The sequence below is a fragment of the Dendrobates tinctorius genome, unplaced genomic scaffold (genome assembly GCF_039654945.1).
Source record: "Dendrobates tinctorius isolate UK_male_01 unplaced genomic scaffold, ASM3965494v1 ptg000103l, whole genome shotgun sequence".
Lineage (NCBI taxonomy): Eukaryota > Metazoa > Chordata > Amphibia > Anura > Dendrobatidae > Dendrobates > Dendrobates tinctorius.
In genome coordinates, this window is record NW_027361771.1 from 47,914,552 (window position 1) to 47,940,575 (window position 26,024).

The window sequence follows — 26,024 nt, forward strand, 5'->3', positions numbered from 1 at the left end:
TACTTGGTCACGGGACAGGATATTCCCAGGGACCCCATGATTTGTGTTCTGGGTTATGTTGATGAGGTGGGAGGGGATCAATACCTTAAAATTGCTGTGGCCAGAATGCTATTTGTGGCCCGAAAGCTGATGGCTTATCACTGGATTTCTGCCAAAATCCCCTCAAGAAAAGAATATATTAATAGGTTGAACCAAATATTATATAGGGAAAAGTCTGTGTACCTTAGGAGGGGTGTGCCGCATGTTTTTGGGAAAATATGGGAGGGATGGTTGAAGATTCCCAGCCTGGCTGCCTCGAATCTTCTGGATTAGTGGGTGGGCCCTGGAGGTGGTCTCCTGTCGGTTGTTACTCGCCATTTCTCATATGATATGGTTGTGTGATAGAATTGGGCTTATTCGCTATGTACCAGTCCATGCCATCGGACAAAGGGAGGGGGGTGTTATGGGGGAAGGGAATGTTTGACAACATGTTGTAAGTTGTATATGCCTGTCATTTCCAAAACTTTTAATAAAAACTATCTGATTAAAAAAAAAAAGGGGTTGTCCTTTGGATTAGTCTTCCTATGATTTGGATCCACCAACCACACCCTATGTGGGAATATTTAAAGGGAATCTGTCAGTATGATCAACCCTCCTGAGCCATTTATGTGGGCATGTAGGTCATAGAAAGCTGTGTATAATGATAGTTTGATAGCTGCGATCCAATGTCTTATCTTAGAGAAATGCACATTTTTCTTATATGTAACTGGGAGGCATACATTTGCCAAACATCTATGTTGATATCTTATCTGCCAAACAAACCAAGGATTGAGCATATTAAAATGCAACTTGCTCAATACATTTTGACAGAATTAGGGGGTTTGGGTCACAGTCCCCTTCTCTTGTGCACCCGTTAATTGTTACAATGTGTTCACTAAAATCATTGTATTGCCTTGCGCAATACAAAACAGGAGAGATCTTCTAGAGCGAGAAACAGGTTTTTGTAACCAGTCACATTCCTGACAACATTGTCACAAAATGTCTAACGCCAACTGAAGAGAGAGCAAGTGGTCAGGATGACACCGGGGAGAGTACACAGATCCTACCGCTGTTACCAGCCTCCAATCGTCAGGGCAATTACGCAATTGATTGACGAGTGATAGACGCAGCTGCTTCCAGTACTAGGGCAATTATTGTGGAACTCAGTGAACTTATGATATATACACTTCTGATTCTAACACATGGAATGTGTATATATAGATGGATATATCCATATCCCGGTACGGTCACTGCGAATTACACAATAACAAAAGAACTACTAGCTGCCACCACCAGTCATTTACACAGTAAGATTGGACATTCATTACGTGTAGCGTATGGCTTCAGGGGTGCAATTTACAGAGCAAGACAAAGAGAGCTATTATATTTTATATAATTAACCCAGAAAGGCAGTGTTTTAGTAAAAAAAAAAAATAAAGATGATACAAAATGGGAACAAAACAATATGGTATATACAATTACATCAAATAAAGAGGAATAATGAAAGAGAATTGGTAAACCTGATGTTGCAGAAATGGCTCTTATCTTTATGGAGGGAAGCACGCTGATTGGGAAAATGGAACACTCATACAGCGAACTATGTCTTCCAGAATGAACTAAGACAGACACCCAAATTCTGGTTTTATAAGATCAATGTTACGCCCTCAAACCTACCATTGGTGAACTCATATGGGGCTGGTTGTGGGATGTGCTAGGTCTGTTACAATTTTATAAGATCCCTAACTTTCGGGGTATCTTTGCCCCCGGAGATCCCAGATGGCAGATATTGTCATCATTTTTCTTATTGCCATTTTATTTGTCTATAGAGATTAGACATGGTATGGATAGCACAATCCAATGGCCCGATATTAAGTTGGAGGAGTTAAAATGGCCTTACTGTGATGTGAATGAAGACGGTGTGTGTGTGCTCTTACTACGACGTCGAAAATGTATGTCGCATAAATATCTGGTCAGTGCAATCCACAATATTCATCCGTGACTACTGGCTTCACGAAGTCTGACAGTGCTTTCATTAATGGAAGCTTATGCCTGGGAAGCGTACTGCACAGCCTCTGCAAAAGCAAATCTCATCCTTGGTGTCTTTCTTCCAGAACATATCTACTGTAGTCATTACCTGCTCACTGTAGCAGGTCCCTACGTCAATGGACGTTGAAGTGTCAGCACTCTTTTACTTCCCCAGTTATAATTAGTTGTTTTCTTCTCCAGCAATAATTAATCCCATATTTTCAGTGTGAGGTTGAGATGTCCTCTCTCCGGAGATGTCTTTTAGTTTTCCTATATGACAGTGTGCTTAGATTCGGAATGGAACATTGATTGTTTTATTTCTGTTTACTTTCACCAGATTCAATGGACGGAAAGGTTGCAAATTCGGTTGAAGAAAGTTACAATTTACACAAGTTCTCTGAACGTTTGAGGAATAGCATTGATGAATTTCTAACCTTCTGTATGCAACAAACTGAAGACATAATGTCAGGGGTTGCAATGAACCTTTCGGAGTATGTATCTTCTGAGTCAGGACCTTTTTGTCAAGCGATCATGCTACCGGGTCAAAAGCCAGTTATAGAAGAGAGACCATTCAGATGTTTCAGGTGTGAAAGGCGCTTCAAGCGTTTTTGTGATGTGGTCTCGCACCAAAAATTTCATGCGTTTGAGAATGGCTTTGCTTGTTTTCATTGCCCCCTGACCTTTAAAAATGCGAAAACATTGGTAAAACACGAGTTGATTCATACTGGTGACAAACCATTTATCTGCTCCAGATGTGGGAAACGTTTCTTTACCCAGCAGTTGCTTGAGAACCATCTTGGGGTGAACTTGAAAAAGAATCCATACGTTTGTTCAGAATGTGGAAAACGTTTTGCAAAGAAGTACAGCCTTCGCAAGCACGAAATGGTTCACAACCGGGCGAAACCTTTTCTGTGTTCCATCTGTGGCAAAGGCTTCACGCAGGAGGACGATTTTAACACTCACCAGAGAATTCACATGGAAGAACATATACACTCCTGCGAATTCTGTGGAAAACGTTTCAGTAGTAAGCCAAGTTTTGAGAAACATCGACAGGAGCACACATGCTCAGGTAAACTACTTCTTCTCAAGCAAATTCAGGAAGGAACGTCTGTTCTACCAATAAAAATGGAGCTCCAAAGCTGAGGATGATTCTTTTGCACTGACTTGAGAGGACTTGCTGCAAGTGCCAGATAGTGTTTTTGTTTTTTTAATCAATACTATGGCCATGATAAAACTATGGCCATGATAAAACTATGTAGAGTATGAGTGCGCTACTTTTGGATTTAGCACTGTTCACAGATATCCGAAGCCTTAACTGCAGCATTTGTATGCCACTTACCTTGCTTGCACCCAGTTTTTGGTTTACTAATAAAAATGTTTTCTGTTCTTTCTTTGATTTAACCTGGAGAATAGTAAGAGTTCTTTTACACTTGCCGTGTTTTTGCGGGCCGTTTTTGCGTCCCAAATAGATTTCTATGGGGCCGCAAAAACGGCCCACAAAAATTCACCAGACCACCGTGTCCTGTAGGGCCGTATATACGGCCGTGAAAAAATATTGAGTTTGCTCGATATTTTTCACGGACACGGCTGCAATACATTTCAGTGGTACTGCAAAAACAACGGTAGCTTGTTTTTGCGGTACACCGTATTTGCGGATTGCTGTATTTTTCCCAACAATTTGTTAAAACAGGGAAAAACAGCGATCCAACAAGGTTTTTTGCGGCCCATTTTTGCGGGAGACCGCAAAATTCACGCCAATACGGCCTGCAAAAATGGCCCGTAAAAACGGGCCGCAAAAAAACCCGGTAAGTGTAAAAAAAAAAAAAAAAAAAAAGCTTTAAACTTTTGGTCCTAATGTATTGCAGCACATGTGTGTACTTTCTTATGAGACTTTGAGTGAGAAGATAAAGAGTGGAACAAAAATACTGCTGTTCAGTTAAGTGGTGGCTGCCTTTCATTCCCGTGCCGCTGAAGTGGTGACCTCAGCATAAAGGCTGATGTAGAAGGGAAAAGTGTATTTCGATTTACCTTCTGCCATGTCACGTGGGTCTTGGCATCCTAATTATTTGCAATTACCATGGTTCTCAAAAGAATTGGAATGCAACAGCATAATTCTCGAAAAGGAGCAGTATAGATTACATTTTTTAATGTTCCGCAGAGATCTCGCTGATATCAATTATATGAGGCTGCAATGATTTGCAATATAAAGTGGGCTGTGGCTGAACCTCTGTGCTGGAGGTGGAAACTTTAGAAAGTTGGCAATAAAACCATGTACATTTTGGAACCCAGTTTATTGACACTAATCAGTGTTCCTTTATACTAGGTATGATAGTAGATACAATAAATGGCTTGACCACTATATATATATATATATATATATATATATATATATATATATACACCTACTAATATACAGGTAGTATAAATTCTCCAACATTGTTAAACGGCATCTGCTTATTAGTAATGTGCTCCTGTTCGCAAAATCACACTTGATGGACCCATCCTGTCCACATGCCTAGTCACATGCTCGTCCATCAAGTGCAATTCTGAGGACAGCAGCTAACAAGCATGTGGCATTGCACAAAGGAGGAGATTAGAGAAGAACCCATGATACAACCCTTTTAAAGAGAGTATATCAGCTCCAACATTTGTATCAATGGTAACACTGGTACCTTTAGGAGAAGACCTACCTGGATAGATTTGGTGGACTCATTCTTTGTTCTCATTGGCTAGTGCTCTTCCTCCGCCAGTATTGCTACTTAGCTGCACATTCATGGCATTGGTTGACGGCACTGAACTACCTCCTGAGACTTGGAGCATGTTGTGCAGCCAATTGTGCTCCAAGAATGTAATTTGCATATAAGCATAAAGAAATTTTTCCTCCAAAACTATCCAGCAAATTTTTAAACTAATGGTCTCTCTTACTACAAGGGGGCCTACACGAGGATATCGTACTGTGATATGGATTAGAGTACGTTCCCACGATCAGGAAGTAGCAGCGCTTTGGACGTAGCGTATTTTTGCTGCATTCTAATCACACAGGTAAATCTGCCATGTGCTCACTGAACCGTGCAGATTTACTGCATCCAATACATTCTATTGTTGAAATTTCTGTTGCGGAGAAATTGACATGATGCGGCTCGTAAATCCGCGCTGCATGTCCGTCTCCCCGGGTGATCCGCGTGTGGACATACACGCACCGTGGGCATGGAATTTCTTGAAATCCCATCCACTATGCTGTAACATCTGGACGCTGCGTTTTTGACACTGCATAAACACGCAGCGTAAAAACCGCAGCACTTCCTGATAGTGGGCATGTACCTTAGAGTTGACTAACTCCCTCTATCCTCTTCATGTTCTTTTAAATCGGGGGTCTCAAATATGAGGCTCATGGGCTACTTGCGTCCTTGGACACACATTCAACTGAAATATATTGCTCTGCAATACCAATCCCAGCGACTCTGATACCAGCCGCCCATTCAGAGGCCAACAGCTGATGGCATCCTATCACGTCCGCCCAAGATGTCAATGGTAAGCGCCACGGCTGTGGAGGAGGAAGACGCTGTTTGCCGAGTGAGAGCGGTCAGGAGAGAAGAATTTTTTAATATATATGTAAAGAGCAGCAGAATGTGGGATATTGCTACATGAAGGGGACAAGGATGGGGGGTATTACTATAAGATAGAACTAACATGGGGACATTACTATAAGATGGGACCAGGTTGGGGACATTACTACAGGACAGAGAACATTATTATAGGACAAGCAACATTACAAGCTTGGGGACAGTGTTACAGGCTGAGGGACATTATTACAGGACAAGTGACCTTACAGGCTGAGGGACATTATTACAGGACAAGTGACATTACAGGCTGAGGGACATTACAAGCTTGGGAATATTCCTGGAAATTATTACAGGATTGGGGACATTATTATTGAAGAGGACATATTACAGGACCATGGACATTACAAGCTTGGGGACATTATGGGCTGACGGACATTATTACTGACTGAGGAACGTTATTACAGGACAAGTGACATTACAAGCCTGGGGACATTGTTACAGGGTGAAGGACATTACAGAATTGGGGACATAATTATAGAAGCGGACATTATAACAGGATGGGGGCCAGAATTACTATATGGGGATAATTATTAAAACATAAAAGATAAAAGTGTATGGGGCCGATTAGGGGGTAAAAAAAAAAAGAAAACTAAAGAATGAAAAAATAATGGACTAGTATTTGGCCACTAAAAAGGCTGTTTTATGTAAAAATAAAGTAAAAGAGAAGACTGTACCACAACCCATATGATAAAACCATGGCAAAAAATATGATCAAAAAGTTCTAGAAAAGTAATGAAATCACTGAAAACGTAATCCTCTCCTGCAAAGAACGCGCCACTTCATATTCAGATTTTTTCTATGTGCGTCCCATTTACCCTGCTGTGTTCGAGACCCCTGGTTCAAATAATATACAGCTAGCTTTGATTGCTGCTGTTTTACCCAGATGCTGCTGTCAGTCACAGACGGTGGCATTAAAGTTGCACCATCACAACTGATCAGGAGCGCCATAAATATTAAACCTAAAATACAATGCCAGATTTTGTTTTCACCAGATCACCTCGCTTAGATATTGTTTCCTGCTTTCAGTGCATACATGGTAAAATGAATAGTGTCATTCATTTCTACAACTGGTCCCACAAGAAAAAAGCCTTCATAGGATATGTGAACTGAAAAAGTTATGATTTAGAAGGTAAACCTGTTTCCCCTAGCCCTGTCACAATAGATTATAATAATAATAATACATTTTATTTCTATAGCGCCGACATATTCCGCAGCACTTTACATTTCAGAGGGGATTTGTACAGACAATAGACATTACAGCATAACAATAATCACATACAGCATAACAATAATCACATAGATTATAACAAATACCAAGAGGAAAGAGGGCCCTGCTCGCAAGCTTACAGTATGAGGAAAGAGGTAGACACGAAAGGTGGGTGGTAACAGTTGCCCTGATTGTATGGACCAGCCATAATGTTAAGTGTGTAACAGTACAGACACAGAGGGCTTAGGATTAGGGCAAGTTAGGATTTGTAGCCAAATTCTAACTTGGAGAGAGGGAGGTTGGACCTCTCCAGACCGCCCCTTTCATGAGGTCACAAGCCCTAGTCTAGAGTCATTCCTTACCATATCCCAGAGTTGGAGCTACAGCGTCCGTGCTGACCAGAACCCAGATGAGTGGAGACATGTGGCTCTGCCTTCTCTCCCCAGCCGCATGGTCTGCCTGATACCGACTACGCACATGTGAGTGTATTCTCTGTACTTTCATCCATTTTTGTTTTATACTTGTACATATTTTGTGTCTCAACTTTATAGCAACTTTTATCTGTATAATCACTGCCCACATTTTGGGAATAAATCGTAAAATTATCAGTTTGTCTCCTTGCTCTAAGAAACGAACTATGCGCCTCTTTTAGATAATCGCTACTGATTGCAGGGGTTTACCACGGACCCTCTTAATTTAACTCTGTGAATTAGGAAAAGCGTGGATGGTGGCAGCGTGGTGTGTGCGATTGATTAGGTTAGTTGGCAGGACGGAAGGGTCTTATATTGCTGAATGAGGGGCTGCGGCCACAGCATTGATAATTCCCTTACTGCGGTAGCCTAATTGCTCGTGCACAACAAGCAGCCCGTCCGGCGACTATCCTAGGTGCAGTCCCCTGACTGACCTGAGGGTAAAGGGGACGCTGGAGAGCTGCGAGTTCCAAAGTGGAACTGAGAAAGTGGGATACACATAAATCCCCGCAGTTCTTGGAAGGTTGTTAGCAGTGGTGGGGTATCCAAAATAACCCCCTGCAATAAATTGTTAGAGCAAGGTTAGCTTGCTGCATTTTTTTGTCACATGGCACCAGTGGTGGGATAACTAAGATAAGCCCCCACTGTGCCTGTGATAGCCGTGTGTCGCGTCCCTCCGTCCGCTGATACACCCATGTCAGTGGTGGGATTGTGACATTGGTGACACAGGATCTGCTGTCCGTTGCGTTTTGGTGGCAGCGGGACCCCTGTTCGTCACATATTGGTGGCAGCGGTGGGCTGGTCATCATTTGTCTTGTGAGGTAAAAGGACTGGTGGAAATTTGAATTGTTACCGGACCTGTATATAAGGTGCCTCAAACTCCACCCCGTTGTATAATTTAAACTATTAGTGTGATCAAGAATGAGGGAACCTGGTGCTGTTGGTGGGGCTAAGAGAAAACAGATCCACACTCTAAATCAGGGATCCCCAAGTCCAGTCCTCAAGGCCCACCAACAGGTCATGTTTTCAGGATTTCCCTAGTATTGCTCGGGTGGTAATTGCTTCACCTGTACAATACAAGGGAAATCCTGAAAACATGATCCTTTGGTGGGCCTTGAGGACTGGAGTTAGGGATCCCTGATTTAGAGTGTGGATCTGTTTTCTCTTAGCCCCACCAACAGCACCAGGTTCCCTCCTTATATTCTTGATCACACTAATAGTTACTGGAGTTAGGGAACCCTGCTCTAAATGACCACACCTTGACCAGCTGGAGGCCGACCTCAATAGACCAGCGCACCATTTCTTTAGTAAAATTGAACGGGGCATGGCGGATCACCTTAGTCATGAGCAACAGCTGACTGTCTTACACGCCTGCAACACTGCTTACTTGCAGGCTATGCAGCAGAATCAGTACATGCAGCAGTCAGTGCTGTCATTCCCACCTGTGCCACCACTGACTCGCTTCACCACAGTACCGACTTCTGCATATCACTGCACAGCCACCTGCATTCCTAGCCAAGCTGGGCACCACTACACCACACCAATGTCGAGTGCTGCTGGACACGCCACCCCCGCCGCCACCACCATGTCATGCGCTGCTCCTGTCTGGAGCACCAGTACTGTCACCGTTACCACATCTTGGCGCACCTCCAGCGCTAAATCTCCTTGGGCAACCACCTCTTCACCTGTTCGCACAGAAAGAACATCTCCGGTTCGGAGCACCGCCACTTCTCCAATGCATGAGAGCACCATCACAACTCCGCACCATACAAGGAGTACCCCAACCACCACTCTTCAGAGGACCACCATCACCACCACATCTCTGTCATGTCGGACACTGTTCACACCAGGGTGTCCGGCAGACAGCGGTAATACCCTATTCCACTACAGTATTGTCATGTCGGACACTGTTCACACCAGGGTGTCCTGCAGACAGCGGTTATACCCTATTCCACTACAGTATGCTCAGGGACTTTGTTGGGTATTCTGTTCCAGTCGGCATAGGGTTAACCAGGTTGTCATGCTGGCTGAGGGCTGGGCCACGCCCTTGGTCTTTAAATAGTCCGTCCTGACTATGGGCGTCGCCGACTATAGCTTTTGCATAGTGCTAGCAATACCGGTCAGCAGTGGTGGTTTTGGAGCGTCTGATATCTGGTGCAGTATATCTCTCAGTTGTTCTTTCTCCTATCTGTTATATATATATATATATTTGGTTGCCCTTGCACATTATTGTATTCCCTTGTGTATTAACGGTGTGGTGTTTCTTTTACCCCTGTCCATACGTATTTGTGGGGTCTGGTGTCTGGTCCCCTCACTGGGTGGAGGGTGGTGGGTTCAGCTTAGGGCTGGACAGGAGACAGGGACAGGGTGGAGGCCCAGGCAGGCACACCTTCAGTGTAAACCCTGGGTTGAGGGACAGACAGGGTTTTCCCTAGTCTGAGGGACACCGCAGGGGTCCCGGGGTTTTAGCCTAAAGTAACCTAGGCATACCATGACATTATAGTCGGCCCAAATACTAAAGTAAAAAAAAAAAAAAAAGTATAGATAGGGAATATAGGGGTTACTTACTATGGATCCTATACTTTCCCTAACCAAGCAGCTGGAGGCTCTATCCATACAGGTCACTGAACTTAGGGGGGTGGTCCAGCAACAAGGCCTGTCAGCTCCTGCAGTACCTGCTGAGGCTGCAGCCAGGGCAGCTGAACCCAAGTTTCCCCTTCCTGAACGATTTGCTGGTGATCATGGTAAGTTCACGGTTTTTCGTGAATCATGCAAATTGTATTTCCGTATGCGTCCACATTCCTCAGGTAATGAGGCTCAACGCGTGGGCTTGGTGATTTCTTTGCTGAGTAGTGACCCACAGGCTTGGGCCTTTTCACTCCCTTCTGACTCACCGGCATTTGAGTCTGTAGATTTTTTTTTTTCTCTGCTCTGGGTTTGATCTATGACGATCCGGATAGATTAAACTTAGCAGAGTCTAAGATACGCTCACTACTACAGGGTGAGCGACCAGCTGAGGAATACTGCACGGAATTCCGGCACTGGGCGGTGGACACGCAGTGGAATGACCCTGCGCTTAGAAGTCAATTTTTGCATGGGGTTTCTGGAAGGGTTAAACAGACTCTCCTAATGTACGAGACTCCCGCCTCTCTGCAGGCTGCGATGGCACTTGTAGTACGCATAGACCGCCGTCTCCGTCAGGGGGCGCTGGTTTCGTTGCCTCCGGGAGGTGGGGGAGTTGTAGGTGAGGTTGCCTCGGATGAATCCGTGGAACCCATGCAGATCGCTGGTATAGCACAGTCACCGAGTAACAAGCCTAAACGTCCTTGGCACAGAAGGCAGGGGGTTTGTTTTTTTTGTGGCAAAGGAGGACATTTTATTAACGCTTGCCCCCTGGTACCTAAGAAGGGCGCGCCGGCGGAAAACTGTTAGGCTCAGAGGGTTTGGAGGAGTCTAGTCTGAGCCTTTGTGTATCCTCCGTCATGGTTTCCCAGTGTATGCTCCCTGCTAGGGTAGCACTTGGGGGGCAAATGCTCTCTATTACAGTGTTTGTTGATAGTGGCTCAGCTGCCAATCTCATTGATGAGAAGTTCGCGCATACAGCGGGATTTCCGGTGGAGAAATTGCCGAACCCCATCCGGGTGGTTACCATCAATGCTTCCCCGTTGTCTCAAGGGGAGATCACAGAGTGTGTGTTGGATATACAACTCCACATTGGAGTATTACACTCAGAGCGGGTAACTTGTAAGGTGCTTAGTAACTTACCGGCTCAGATGGTTCTGGGCTTTCCATGGTTGTCTATGCATAATCCTGTTATTGATTGGAAGACCCAGGACATAATTCAGTGGAGCAGGGAGTGTCAGGAGAGGTGCCTGGCTACATGTATTTCCGCTTTGACTCCCAGTATCCCGGAGCCGTTGCTGGACTATGCGGATGTATTTTCTGAGAAAGGTTGTTCAGAACTACCACCGCATCGCCCCTATGACTGTGCTATTAGGTTGAAACCAGGGGCCAAGTTACCTAAAGCTAGAATGTTTAATATCTCAGGTCCCGAGAGGCTAGCTCTCAAGGAGTACATTGCGGATAGTCTGAGCAAGGGTCATATTAGACCTTCTTCTTCTCCTCTGGCTGCTGGCTTCTTCTTTGTTAAAAAGAAGGATGGCGGTTTACGCCCGTGTCTGGATTTCAGAGAACTCAACCAGATTACGGTTCGTGATCCTTACCCTATGCCACTTATACCCGATTTGTTCAACCAAGTGGTTGGTGCCAAGTGGTTCTCCAAACTGGACCTCAGGGGGGCGTACAATCTTATAAGAGTCCGTCAGGGGGATGAGTGGAAGACGGCATTCAATACCCCTGAGGGTCACTTTGAGAGTTTGGTAATGCCGTTTGGGTTGACTATGGCACCGGCGGTCTTTCAACATTTCATAAATGATGTCTTCTCTCATTTGTTGGGGAGATTTGTTATAATTTATCTAGACGACATCCTAATTTTCTCTCGCGACCATGATACACATATAGAGCATGTTAGACAGGTCCTGCAGTTGCTCAGAGAGAACAGGCTCTATGTCAAGCTTGAAAAATGTGTGTTTGTCGTACAGGAGCTACCGTTCTTGGGTTATATAATCTCCGCCTCAGGGTTTAAGATGGACACCGCAAAGGTGCAGGCGGTACTACATTGGGATCGGCCTGAGCGATTTCTTGGCTTCTCCAATTACTATAGGAAATTTATTAAGAATTTCTCTATGATTGCCAAACCACTTACTGACATGACTAAGAAGGGTACCGACTTTTCTGACTGGTCTGAGCCTGCGGTACAGGCGTTTGAATTCCTCAAGAATAGTTTTGCCTCAGCGCCCATTCTGGTGCAGCCCGATGTCTCCTTACCGTTTGTCGTGGAGGTGGATGCATCGGAGGTTGGAGTGGGGACTGTACTGTCTCAGGGCCCATCTTGGGCCAAGTTGCATCCGTGTGCCTACTTCTCCAAGAAGCTGTCGCCTGCGGAGCATAATTATGATATTGGCAACAGGGAATTGTTGGCCATCAAGTTGGCATTTGAGGAGTGGCGACACTTCTTGGAGGGGGCTGTTCATCAGATTAACTGTGATAACCGACCATAAGAATTTGCTTTATTTAGAATCTGCTAAGCGCCTGTCCTCCAGACAGGCTCGCTGGGCATTATTCTTCACCCGGTTCAACTTCATTGTTACCTATCGACCTGGTTCGAAGAATATTAAGGCAAACGCTTTATCCAGGTGTTTTCCTGGTGGAGAGTTATGTGAAGAGCCGGTGCCTATTCTCCAAAAGGGTGTGGTGGTATCTGCCATCACGACAGAAATTGAGGCAGAGATTGCGGAGGCTCAGGAGGAGGTACCGCCGGGGTTGCCTGCTAATAAATCTTTTGTGCCACTACATCTACGCTCTAGAGTGTTAGGCAAACATCACGACACGGTACTGGCAGGTCATCCAGGGGTTAAGAGCACTCTGGAACTGGTATCGCGTCGTTTTTGGTGGCCTAAAATCCGGCAGGATGTGGCCTCATATGTGTCTGCCTGTACCACGTGCGCACGGGCCAAGACTCCTCGTTCCCGTCCCGCTGGTAGGTTGCAGCCTCTCGGGGTGCCCAGTAAGCCATGGACTGAGATTTCCATGGATTTTATTACAGACTTGCCCGCCTCCGCAGGGAACTCGGTCATTTTGGTAATTGTTGATAGGTTCTCCAAAATGTCACATTTCGTTGCTTTACCATCTTTGCCCAATGCTAAGACTCTTGCTCAGATATTTATTCGCGAGGTGGTCAGACTTCATGGTGTCCCGTCTGACATTGTGTCTGATCGAGGTACGCAGTTTGTGGCAAAGTTTTGGAGAGCTTTTTGTTCTCGCCTTGGGATCAAATTATCTCATTCATCGGCTTTCCACCCTCAGTCGAATGGGCAGACTGAGCGGATGAACCAAAACCTGGAGCAATACTTGCGCTGCTTTGTTTCCGACAATCAGGAAGAGTGGTCAGCGTTTCTTCCTCTGGCAGAATTCGCAATAAACAACCATTGCCAGGAATCGTCTGGGGAATCTCCTTTTTTTTGTGTGTATGGTCAACATCCTCAATTTTGTACCTTGCGTCAGGGGTGCTCGGTTGGCGCGCCTGAGATGGACCAGTTGGGAGCTCAATTGTCGTCTGTTTGGAGGAGAGTCAAGCAGCGCTTGTTGAAGGTGGGTTCCAGGTACAAACGGGTGGCTGACTGCAGATGTGTGCCAGGTCCGGACCTGTGTGTGGGCGATTGGGTGTGGTTATCTACAAGGAACATCAAGCTCAAGATACCGTCACATAAGTTGGGTCCCAGGTTCATTGGCCCATTTAGGATCTCCGCAGTGATCAACCCCGTGGCATTTCGTTTGGAGTTGCCGGCTGTGTATAAGATTCATAATGTGTTTCACAAAGCATTGCTAAAAAAGGTCATGGGTTTGGTGGATGGTACTCCCAGGCCACCACCTCCCGTCTTGGTGGATGGCGCGTTGGAATTTGAGGTGTCCAAAGTGGTGGACTCTAGGGTTGTGCGTTGAACTCTACAGTACCTGGTCCACTGGCGTGGCTATGGTCCTGAGGAGAGGACATGGGTGCCGGCCTCAGACATTCATGCTGATCAATTGGTTACTATGTTCCATCGTCGCCATCCGGACAAGCCAGGTCCTCGACATGCTGAGGTTCCGGAGGTCCCTCGTAGAAGGCGGGGTACTGTCATGTCGGACACTGTTCACACCAGGGTGTCCGGCAGACAGCGGTAATACCCTATTCCACTACAGTATTGTCATGTCGGACACTGTTCACACCAGGGTGAACTGCAGACAGCGGTTATACCCTATTCCACTACAGTATGCTCAGGGACTTTGTTGGGTATTCTGTTCCAGTCGGGATAGGGTTAACCAGGTTGTCATGCTGGCTGAGGGCTGGGCCACGCCCTTGGTCTTTAAATAGTCCGTCCTGACTATGGGCGTCGCCGACTATAGCTTTTGCCTAGTGCTAGCAATACCGGTCAGCAGTGGTGGTTTTGGAGCGTCTGATATCTGGTGCAGTATATCTCTCAGTTGTTCTTTCTCCTATCTGTTATATATATATATATATATATATATATATATATATATATATATATTTGGTTGCCCTTGCACATTATTGTATTCCCTTGTGTATTAACGGTGTGGTGTTTCTTTTACCCCTGTCCATACGTATTTGTGGGGTCTGGTGTCTGGTCCCCTCACTGGGTGGAGGGTGGTGGGTTCAGCTTAGGGCTGGACAGGGACAGGGTGGAGGCCCAGGCAGGCACACCTTCAGTGTAAACCCTGGGTTGAGGGACAGACAGGGTTTTCCCTAGTCTGAGGGACACCGGGGTTTTAGCCTAAAGTAACCTAGGCATACCATGACAATCTCCTCATAGGAGCACCGCCACCACTACTCTGCAGATGATCACCGCCAACACTTCGCCTCCTCATGGCAGCTCCAAAACTCAACATCAGAGTAGCACCGCCACCACTTCACCAGATTGGAGCACCGCCCACACTTCTACCACCAGAAACATCGGGCGTAATTCACCTTCCATGAGCACCGTCACCACCATTTCACCTACAAGGAGCACCGCCAGCGCCACCACCGAGCACCCTAGGGGAGACCCTCATTCTGTTTTTTATTCACATCGTCCACGGACCAGCAGCTCTAGGCGGTCAAGCCATGGAAGGCGGTCACACGGTGGTAGTCGGTCCAGGCAGGTGACTCCTGCCCCAAAGAAGAAAAAACAAAAGACTTTGTTACTCAATCCCACCACTCCTTCCAATGTTTCACAACCTTCCTCCTTTATCATGCCTGTCCTCCCTTCCCCCAGTAATTTAGTAGCACCTTCACCTAGAACCCCTTCCTCAGTTTCCAGCCGTTCATCCTCTCTCCACACCCCCAAAGTATCCAACACTTCTCCCAAACATCCTTCAAAGTGAAAATAATTTTATTAAAAAAAAAAAAAATAAACATTGAATATTTTGTGTTCAAATAATGTTTGGTTAATGTGTCTTTGGCCGCCTACACACAATGCGCCGTACACACACTGCGCCGTACACTTTTCTTTTTTGTGTACACATAGCTCCAGAAATGACACATTTCGTGTGTCAATTTTGGAGATATGTATCTGCAAACAAGAAAAACTCAATATACGTTCATTTTTTACATGGCCTCAGTGTCTTTGCTCAAGTAACGTAATAGATGATAGTCCTTGCAATCAACACCATCTATTGTTACCTTGATGAGTATCCTTATCAGTTAATCTACTATTGTGTTTTGTAACATCATTTTACTGTTTGGAATACAATCCAAGGTTATTATAGATAGACCTTGTAAATCAGGGATCCCCAACTTCAGTCCTCAAGGCCCACCAACAGATCATGTTTTCAGGATTTCCTTAGTATTGCTCACGTGATAATTGCATCACCTGTGCAATACAAAGGGAATCCTGAAAACATGATCTGTTGGTGGGCCTTGAGGACTGGAGTTGGTGAACCAAGTTATAAACAACCTCATACTCTATTTAATGTGTGTTTACAAAGTGATGAGATGATGTTGAAAATACACGTCATATGGTCATGAACCTGGCGTTGTATCATACTTTGAAGAAAAAAACATACAGGTATAAACACAGGTGTTTTATTAACATACACAACACATAAAAATTAGGTTACACCATTTGCTCTTGCCAGGCCACCCGTCCAACATCAGAGGTGAAGTAGGTCGCAAATTGGTCCCTCATTTTCCCTACTTCAACAGATGACTGTTGAGGGTGCTGATTAAATTCTGGCAAGGGGTTAGCTCAAAACTAGGGTGCTCGCTATCCATCACAAAATTGTGTAGAACAACACAGGCCTTCACCACCTCATCCACAGTTTCTAGTTTAAGATTAATGGCTGTGGAGAGAACTCGCCATCTGGATACTAGTATACCAAGGGCACACGCTACAGTTCTTCTGGCCCTGGTCAACCTGTAATTAAAAATTCTTTTAGTGTGGTCCAAGTCCCGCCTGAAGTATGGTTTGAGCAGGTGTTGGCACCTCTGGAATGCCTCATCCCCAACCATTACAAAGGGCTGTGGCGGACCTTTGGTGTTGGGAAGAGGCCGTGGCATGGGGAAATTGAACTGGTTGCCATACAACCTCCGTCCCATGTCTGAGATCTTAAAAGCCTGGGAGTCATTTCCACGCCCAAATGCACCAATGTCCACTGCAACAAACTTACAGTCTGCATCAGAAATGGCCATTAGTACTGTAGAGAAGTACTTTTTATAGTTGTAGTACTCTGATCCAGTTCTCTTGGGTTTTATAATCCTGATGTGTTTCCCATCCACCGCACCCAAACAATTAGGGAAATTGCAGACTGTCCAGAATCTTTCTGCATTTTCAAGCCACTTTTCCACGGTGGGCAGGGGCATAAATTCTGGACAGAGAACGTTCCACAAAGCCCGGCAGGTGTCTGCAACTATTCCAGACAAGGTGGATTTTCCAAGATGGAACTGGAAGTGCAGAGAAGAGAGGGTCTCTCCAGTAGCCAGGAATCTGGGACACAAAGAAACAACAAGAATTTATATTTGTGTATAGGGATTTTTAACACATTAAAAAAAACAAAAAAAAAGGGCACACCAATAAATAAACATGCATCCTTTTCTTTAAAAAAAATGCCTCAAACCAATGCAGCATACTTTTAGTACATGGCAGATCAAGAATTCTGCCATAATATACTACTACATCAAAGAACCAATACTATCATGCAGTCAGTGGTTACGTACCGTAATGTGACCAGGAGCCATTCCTCGGGAGGAATCGCACGACGGAGCTGTGTGTCCTGTCTACGGATGACATCTTGTACACGACCAAGTAAATACATGAAGCTTTGTTGGGACATCCGTGTGCAATCCGTATATTTATCTGGGTTTGCCTGTAGCTTGCTGTAGAGGGTGTGGTACGCTCCACGGTTCTCCCGGAGTTCAGCAATAGGATGAATCCACAAATGCCGCCGCTGCCGTCTTCGCTGTCTCTCTCTCTCTTTGTTCATGGCAAGCAACTGCGTAAGCTTGAGCCATCCTGATGTCCAGATCCAAGTTGAAGTGAAAGCTTTTCCAGCGCAGATCCACGTCTTCATCAAAAACTGCTAGCAACTGGGAAGAATAGCTGTAAACTGGGTCTAGATAAGGAATTCCAATAACACGCCCACTGCTGTCCAATTAGTGGAGTATGAGTCATAATTGGTCAATGATTTGTAAAATCCTGTGATTGTGACATTATGCGCACTAATCACGCAAACGCATGCAAAACGTTTACAAACGCACATAATCGCTGCGTTTTTTTGGCTTACCGCGCACGATTATGTCCCAAAAAAACACTGCGTTTACAAGCGTTTGTAAGCGGTTTTTGTATGCGTTTGATGTGCGCTCCAAACGCAGCGCAAAAAAACGTTAGTGTGAAACTAGCCTTAGAAACAACAGGATAACCATTTTACAATCACAACGCGAGGCAGCAGAGAATCCAAAATGTATCCCTCCCTCCAACTTAAATCTGCTTGAGAAAGGTCTGTACTTGAGACCAAAACGTCACCACATGGGCTATTAAAAAGCACTTTTTTCCAAATTCCATATGGTGTGCTGCCTCTATCTTTTTTGGTTTTCAACTTAAATCCAGAGTTGTTGCCCTGAAAGTTGAGACTAATCCCTTGCTCAATGTCAATTCTTGCTTCAATAAGCTAGGCACACTATTCTCTCCTCTCTGTAATAAGCCAGACCCTCTGTTAGCAACACAGCTTTAAATTGGCTATAAACCAATTTTCACCTGCTATAAAAGAGCCAAATGGACATATTACAGCTAATCCTATTATTATTGTCCCAATATGAAAAAAAATATTTATGCTAAACCACATAGTATATCCCATGCTTAGTTTGAATCCCTATTCACTGATCTTCACTTTACAGTCTTGACCACTGCATATGATATACTCTGAGGTTTCCCTTGAGGAGGTGATTGTCGTTAAACACTAAAAAATTTCAAAACCATGGGATTTCAGACTTTTTTTTATAAGAAACATATCAACCTCACAGGTCCACATCTGGTCTTCATGTTCATTGTCTTTCATAAAGCATCATATAATGCTTTAGCTTACTTGAGCACCTTTTCTTTAGCAGTGAATATCACTATGCTCCCCAAACCAGATAAGGACCTCTTAAATTATTTCAACTACTGTCTCATATTCCTATTGAAACATAAATATCAAAATCTTCACTAAAATTCTCTTATCTCTTCATAACACCTTCCTAGCTTCCCTTCGTGCTGGGTTGTCAGGTAGGGGATAGTGTCCATAGAGCCATATACTTTGCCCTTATTATGTCTGAAAAAGGTCTAGGAGGCATGTTCTACTCTCTAGATAACAGCAAGACCTTTACTGCCATTGATTGGGACTATATGCACTTAAAGGGAACCTGTCACCTTCAGAAATGCTATTTACCTGCAGATATACTGTAGCTTGCTTTAAAACTCAGTGTGGCCAGCTGGCTGGAAGTGTGGTTACACAGAGAGAATTACATTTTTTTAAATCAAATCATTTTTATTGAAAACTCCAAATACAGATTTTCCATCTTTCATATAACATGAATTATATAATTCCATAGTATAAAACGGACAAAGTATCACACCTTCAATTCCCTAAACCACCCTAAACCCACATCCCTACATTGCAACGAGGAGTCGAGGACCATTTTCATTTTCAGAGCAGTTCTAGAATAACGGAGTATAAAATTAGTCAAAGTGGGGAAAAAAGGAAATAAAAGGACCAACAATTAAGGGATTACATTGTAAATATTCTATCTCTATTTAGAAGATTCGTGGGCAGCCTTGGAGTATCCAACAAGGACTTCATACGTTTATGATAGACTCCCCTTTCCAACCAGATTATATTATTTAGCCTTCGTTGAAGTTCTCCCGTAGATGGAGGTTGTGTGTCTAACCAATGAAAATCAAGAAGATTATGTCCTTGAAATAAGATACAAGAGATACCTATGAATAGGGGCAAGTCGGGATCCTCTCCATCATCAAATAATCCCAATATACATAAACGGGGATCTGTTAACAGTTTCACTCCATACACCCTTTCTAACAAGGAGATGACCTCATTCCAAAATGGGCCTATCTGTCTACATTTTCACATCATATGCATCAAATGTGCCTCATCAATTCCACACCTGGGGCATTTTGCATCATTGCGTTATCTTGTGTAAAAAGCTTGGAGTTTGGTATACTCTATGAATTAAATATAGTTGAAAGCCATTGGGATCCACAGACAGATAATTTGAGAACAGTTACTAGAATCTCTCTCCATTGCTCCACCGATATATGGCCTACATCCGCCTGCCATTTAGCTTTAACTGTCAGGATTTGGTTATTCAGTTAGGATGACAATAGACGCCTACATATGGTAGAAATTAAACCCATTGTATGACCTGTAAAAGCAATAGTATCTATTACGGGATGATGTTGTATGCCAAGATCCATCAGACCCGACTGAGCTGAGAGAGCATGTCAGATTTTTAGGTATTGGTCAAAGCATTAATTATATAAAATTAATTCCTCTTGGAGCTGTTGCAAATTTTTAAGAACAGAGTTTGAAAATAATTGTTCTATCCCCCAGATCCCTTTAACTTTGATACTTCACTCAAATTGTGATTACTCCATAGCGGTGTGTATTTGGTGAATCCCTTAATACATATAAGTTTCTTTCCCGTCCCACACTTTATAGACCAATGCAAGTGTGGGAATAAGAGGATTCCCTCGGTTGAAGTTCCAGACTCCAGAATACACAATGGTGACGCCCATATCACATTCTGTAAAAGAAGAGCATTCGACTTGCCCATGTCATCTCTTCTTGAATGAAGGTGTTGTAATTGGGATGCAATAAAGTACAGCAATGGATCAGGAATGGCCAGTCCACCCTCATCCTTATTATGATGGAGAGTTTGTAGTTTTATTTGAGCATGCCATTTACGCAATATTAATTCTCTGAACATGGCTTGTAATTTGTGAAATATGGGGGGAGGAAGCCAACAAAGGAGCGTTATGTAGCAAATATAGCAACTGTGGCATGAAGATCATCTTAAGATTTCCTCTACCTATAACTGATAGTGGGAGATTGGAACTTTAATTCTAAATTTATCTAACAAAGGGTCTACGTTTAAGCCTAAGCAACCCCATAATGTCAATGTGTCTATAAAGTACTGTATTTCTATGTATTCTGGGTTGAGAGAGGGCATTTGTGTCTTGTACCTCTGCTTACAGGGAATAATGGGGAGAACTCCATGTACTAGACTGTGGCAGAGGGCCAAAGTAAGAAGTGGGTGCCAAAACCCTCTTTTAAAGTAAGGCTTGGCTCACATTCATCCTGCGCTCGGCGCTGATTGCTTACACTTGGGTTTCCTTGTAAATCTCTGAAATATGTGATTCAAATGGAATCCCTTGCAGAATATTCCCTATAAATAGGCAGATGGAGGCACTGTGGACACTATCTAATCTATGATCCAGCAGTGTGTCTTTTTAAGCATGCATAAAAGTGCTATCGGCCACAGTTTTGTGCACTTCTGAAAAGGACAACGCTAAACAGAGGCCAGAATCCAGAGTAACGCTGTTGCCTCATTATAGTAAATGGATTCATTGGGGGTTTCACCTGAATCACATCATTCGGAGATTTAGATGTAAACCCCGATGTAAGCGCTCAGCGTAGAGCGCAGGCTAAATGTGATCCCAAACGTTATGTAAAATGTTCCTAACAAAAGCTTCAAATCATTTAATAAAAAAGCAAGTCTCCACTCAGGTCCATCACCTGTCAATGAAACTATAGGGGGCTTCCATGTTACTGGTAGTACAAAGGCTCTGGAAAAGCAAAATGGTTCCTCGCTGCTCAAAAGAAATCTAGTGAATTCTGAGCTCCCAAATCCAAATGCCCCTTTCCCTTATGAGGAAATAACAGTGGGCCAAAATCGGATTTAAGGTCTACATGTTTAGCATTTCTGAAGCGATGTCACCAGAAGCATGAGCTCAGCACTACCACGTATTGGTCACTATAACATACTATTCATTACAACGTACTGGTCACTACAACATCAGATGGCAATTTTCACTCAGCAACATCCACTGCTGCTTGTTTCCGGAAAACACCCATGGAGCCAAGCTAGTCACTACACCGGTAGATAAATTCCCAAAGGGGTATGATTTCCAAAATGGGTTCACTTGAGGGGGAATCTGCTCACCTAGCACATAGGGGCTCTGTATATGGAGTCCACAAATTCTTCTAGGAAAATCTGCACTCCAGGAGGTAAATAGCGCTTCGTCACTTCAGAGTCTCGCTGTATGGCTAAGCAGTACTTTACAGTCACATAAAGGATATTTCCACATTCAGCAGAAATTGTTGGACAGATTTTAGATTTTAGTGCCATTTTTATCTATTTCCCAGTGTGAAAATGTGATATCTGGGGCTAAAACAAAATTTTGGTGGTGAAATTGTAATTATTCTTTTCTTCACAGCCCAATGGTATAACATTCTGTGATACACCTGAGGTGTCAATATGCCCCCTGCACCCAAAGATGAGCCTCTTTTGAATAGAGCTAGGTAGATTTCCCTTGCACAGGTCACACTCCCTATTCTTTTGTTTGGAGGTGTGCTTCAGGGGTATTCCCTATCAAAGAAACACAGAGAAGGGAGGCCAGTTTTAATATAATGTACATTCACGTAGATCACTCACCACCTGTTGGTTAATCTACGGTACCAGAGAAGGAGGCTGAATTGGTTCTGACCTGCCTTGCTTTTTTGGCTGGTCTTGCCGCCTGCACGACTGCTATTGCACCCTCCATGCTGCTGATGGTGCTTGGGGGGCTCCTGTAACGCTTGCAGTAGCGAAGATGGAGATGGCCTACCTCCCCATCTCCCCATCGGAGGACGAAGAGGATGATTCTGAGCCTGAACTTTCCCCAAGTTGTACCGAGCCCTCACACTCTTTCTTTGTCATGAGGTCCCTTAAAGACACTTGGACCTCCGATATGATGATAGACTTAAGTTCCATGGCAAACCCAGGTGTCTCCTACTTGCTATGAAGGAAGCAGTAACAAAGTTCCTTCTCCGCTAGAAGGAAACCATGTGCGTATACAGTCGCTTATGATTTATTCACACTGCGGGGCGGGATCTCTGGCAGCGCGTCGTCCATGCAGGCGCGATAGCAAGGCCATGAAGTGATGTGAGAGAAGGGCAGCGCTAACTGCGCATGCCCAAGAAAATATTACAGGGCAGGCGCCAGCATTTGAAATTGAACACAGAGGAGGCGAAGCAAAGACATAAGCAGGACATGACTGATGGATGCGAGGCGTCGGTGTCAGAGGGGGAAAGACATGCCCCTCGGTCAAAATTCTGGTATGTCTGACTAATTTTGTAAACGATTATTTCTGCGGCGGAAGGGACGCTAAATAAAAGAGCAACCTTGACAGAATGCAGCATTAGTGCTGCACAAGGTGGCTCTTTTACTTAAAAACTCCTGGGGGAGTGACAGGTTCCCTTTAAAGGGCAGATATCTGCTTTAGGGGCGCTTTACAACAATAACCTGGCAGCAGAAAATAGGTGGGTGGTCGGATTCTTCAGGGCCTGCCAGAAGTCTAGGCCAGTGCCAGCTCCTAAAATGCCCCGTGGGATCTGAACTTGGTCCTGAAAGCATTGACGAGGTCACCCTTTGAACCCTTACAGGAAGTACCAGACAAGATACTGACACTGAAGACAGTGATTTAGTAGCCCTGACATCGGCACATAGGGTTAGTCATTTGCAGGCCCTATCCATTAATCATCCTTTCATGCAGGTGCTAGAGGATGGGGTGGTGTTAAGGCCTGATCCAGCATGTAGCCTCCAAGTTCCATAGGTGTCAGTTCTTCCCTCCTTCTTCAGTGAGCCAAATTTTGAAAAACACCAACTTCACACGTTAAATGTCAGGAAGGCCCTTATTTATTACCTAGACAGGACTAGGCAAGATAGAAAGGATAAGGCATTATCTGTATCTTTCCAGGGGAACAGGAAAGGGTGTGGTGTCACAAGGGGAACTATAGCTAGCTGGATAAGGGACGTCACCTCTAGTGAAAATCCAGTTCCTGGAAATCTGAGGGCCCATTCCACCAGGGCTGTGGCGACCTCCTGGGTCGAGAGAGTGAAGGTGTCCATCGAAGAAATATGTAAGGCGGCCACATGGTCTTCCCCTTCTACCTTCTATTGACACTATCGTCTCAATCTGTCCTCCTCTGCAGACTTGTCCTTTGGGAGGAAGGTATTTCAAGTGGTGATCCCTCCCTAGGGTGCTTTAATCTACATAAACCTCTCAGGTGGTGCTGTCACGGGAGAAGGGGAAAAATCTAAGTTACTTACCGTTAACGGGATTTTACAGAGCCCATGACAGCACCCTTATATTCCCTACCCCGCTTTTGTCATTTAGGGTGTGCACTTTTAAGGGAGTTAAGAAGAATGTATTTGGTGATGGTTGTGTTAACTAACTGTCTGGAGGTCCTCTCGTGCTCTGAAACCAAACTGATGTGGAGGAGAGGTACCGCCTTTTTATTCAGTAGGTTTCCTGTCCTGGTGGGTGGATACCCTCTCTCATGTGGTGCTGTCATGGGCTCTGTAAAATCCTGTTAGCGGTAAGTAACTTAGATTTTCAGTGACATCTGAAGTGACTTTGAGGGGACTATATGACAGAAAATACACAAAAGTGACACCAGTCTAAAAACTGCACCCCTCAAGGTTCTCAAAACCACATTCAAGAAGTTTATTAACCCTTCAGGTGCTTCACGGGAAATTTTAGAATGTAGAAGGAAAAAATGAATTTGAACTTATTGCACAAAAATTTTACTTTAGACTCAAAATTTTTTATTTTCACAAATGTGGGGGAAAACCACTGTTTGGGCGCATGGCAGTTCTTGGACAGGAAGGAGTGCCATTTGACTTTTTGAATGCAAAATTTGCTTGGCTAATTAGCAGGCGCCATCTTGCATTTGGAGAGCCCCTGATGTGCCTAAACACTGTAAACCCTCCACAAGTGACACCATTTTGGAAACTAGACCCCTCAGGGAACTTATCTAGGATGTGTGGTGAGCACCTTGAACCCGCTTGTGTGCTTCACAGAAGTTTAGGCTGTTAGGGTATGCTACACACAGAGAGGTTTTTTGGCCGAGTACTCTCACAGAGAAATTTGCAGTGTTCACACATAGGCTTTTTGGCACAGTTCTCCCACAGAGATGTGTGCAGAGTACACACATAGGCTTTTTGATAGCGTACTCCCATAGAGATGGATGCATAGTACACACACAGAGGCTTTTTGGCACAGTACTCCCACAGACACGGGTGCAGAGTAAAAAAGTGTTTTTTGGACACTACTCCAACAGACATAGGAATCAGAGTAAATAAAATTGTTTTTTAGGCACAGTACTCCCACAGACACGGGTGCAGAGTAAAAAATATAGGAATTAGTCCTACCGGTAATTGTATTTCCAAGAGTCTCTCACACAAATGTTAACTTTAAATAAGTACTAGGAATTCAAGGGAGGGAATGTACTGGTGCTGTCATAAAGGACTTCTTTAAATAGAATTACTGTTAGTACTAATTCCTATTTTCCCAAGATATCCCTCATGACAGCAGAAAAGGAGAAATACCAAATAAATGGATACTAGAGCGGGACTACTGCTTGAAGGACCTTCCATCATAGGCTAACTGTTGACCTGATAATAAGTTCAGTTTGTAGTGTCTACAGAAGGTGTTAAGACTAGAAAAGGTCATGGTCCACAGTGGCTCCTTCCCTCTTGACCCAAGAAATGGAAAGAATGCACCTTAATGTTAACCAGAGGTTCTCTTCCTTCCGATTCATATGCCAGAGATATGGTTGAAGTGATCCACCTTGTTAATGTCACTTTCAGGACATATTTTTGGCCTTGTTTCTTCCTGAATGCTGAAAAAACAGATTGTTTCCAGTGTTCCGTAGTTTTCACGTAACTCATCACTGACCTTTTTATGTCCACTGTATGGAAAAAAAAGTCTTTTTTTTTTTTCATTTCTTGGTGTTGACCAAAGAAAGGTAGAATGATCTCCTGATTAAAGTTAATATTGGATACTACTCTTGAAAGAAAAGATGGGTCAAGTTTCAGTATTAGGCCGGGATCACACTACCGTGTGTGATGCGAGAAACTTGCATGAGTCACTCGCATCAACACCCGGCGCTGCCGCCGGCACTCAGAACCAGAGCTGCGGCTGCATGTATTTCTATGGAGCCGAAGCTCTGGTCCTGAGTGCCAGCGGCAGTGCCGGGTTTTTATGCGAGAGACTCGTGCGAGTTTCTCGCATCGCACACGGTAGTGTGATCCCAGCCTTAGTTGATCATCCAGAATGCACAGATAAGGATCTCTTACTGTCTACACCTAGATGTCTCCCACTTGTTTTGCTGAAGTAACTGCTACTAGAAATGCTGTCTTCATGGAGAGTCTGATACTGGTCTTCTCTTAAGGCTCAGAGCACTAGTTTTAGGTTCAATGGCGGTTCTGACTCCTTACTTGGAGGTTTCAGTCTGGTGACTGCACTACCAAATCTAGCCACCCAGGGATGT

General features: G+C 44.3%; 1 protein-coding gene and 1 long non-coding RNA gene across 8 annotated transcripts in view; both read left to right on the forward strand.

Annotated features, from left to right (window-relative positions):
- Nucleotides 1-3,444, forward strand: part of LOC141100151 (uncharacterized) — an 80,799-nt gene extending 77,355 nt beyond the window's left edge. For all 7 annotated transcript variants that reach the window (XM_073588419.1, XM_073588421.1, XM_073588423.1 and 4 more), the window contains one exon: nucleotides 2,381-3,444. In XM_073588419.1, coding sequence (XP_073444520.1) covers nucleotides 2,381-3,186 — 806 coding nt within the window. In that variant the 3' untranslated portion in view covers nucleotides 3,187-3,444. The remainder of the gene's footprint in view (nucleotides 1-2,380) is intronic.
- A 1,001-nt stretch (nucleotides 3,445-4,445) lies between these two features.
- LOC141100156 (uncharacterized) overlaps nucleotides 4,446-26,024 on the forward strand; it is a 45,580-nt gene continuing 24,001 nt past the window's right edge. The window contains exon 1 of the long non-coding RNA XR_012234619.1: nucleotides 4,446-7,352. This is a non-coding gene — a long non-coding RNA (uncharacterized lncRNA). The remainder of the gene's footprint in view (nucleotides 7,353-26,024) is intronic.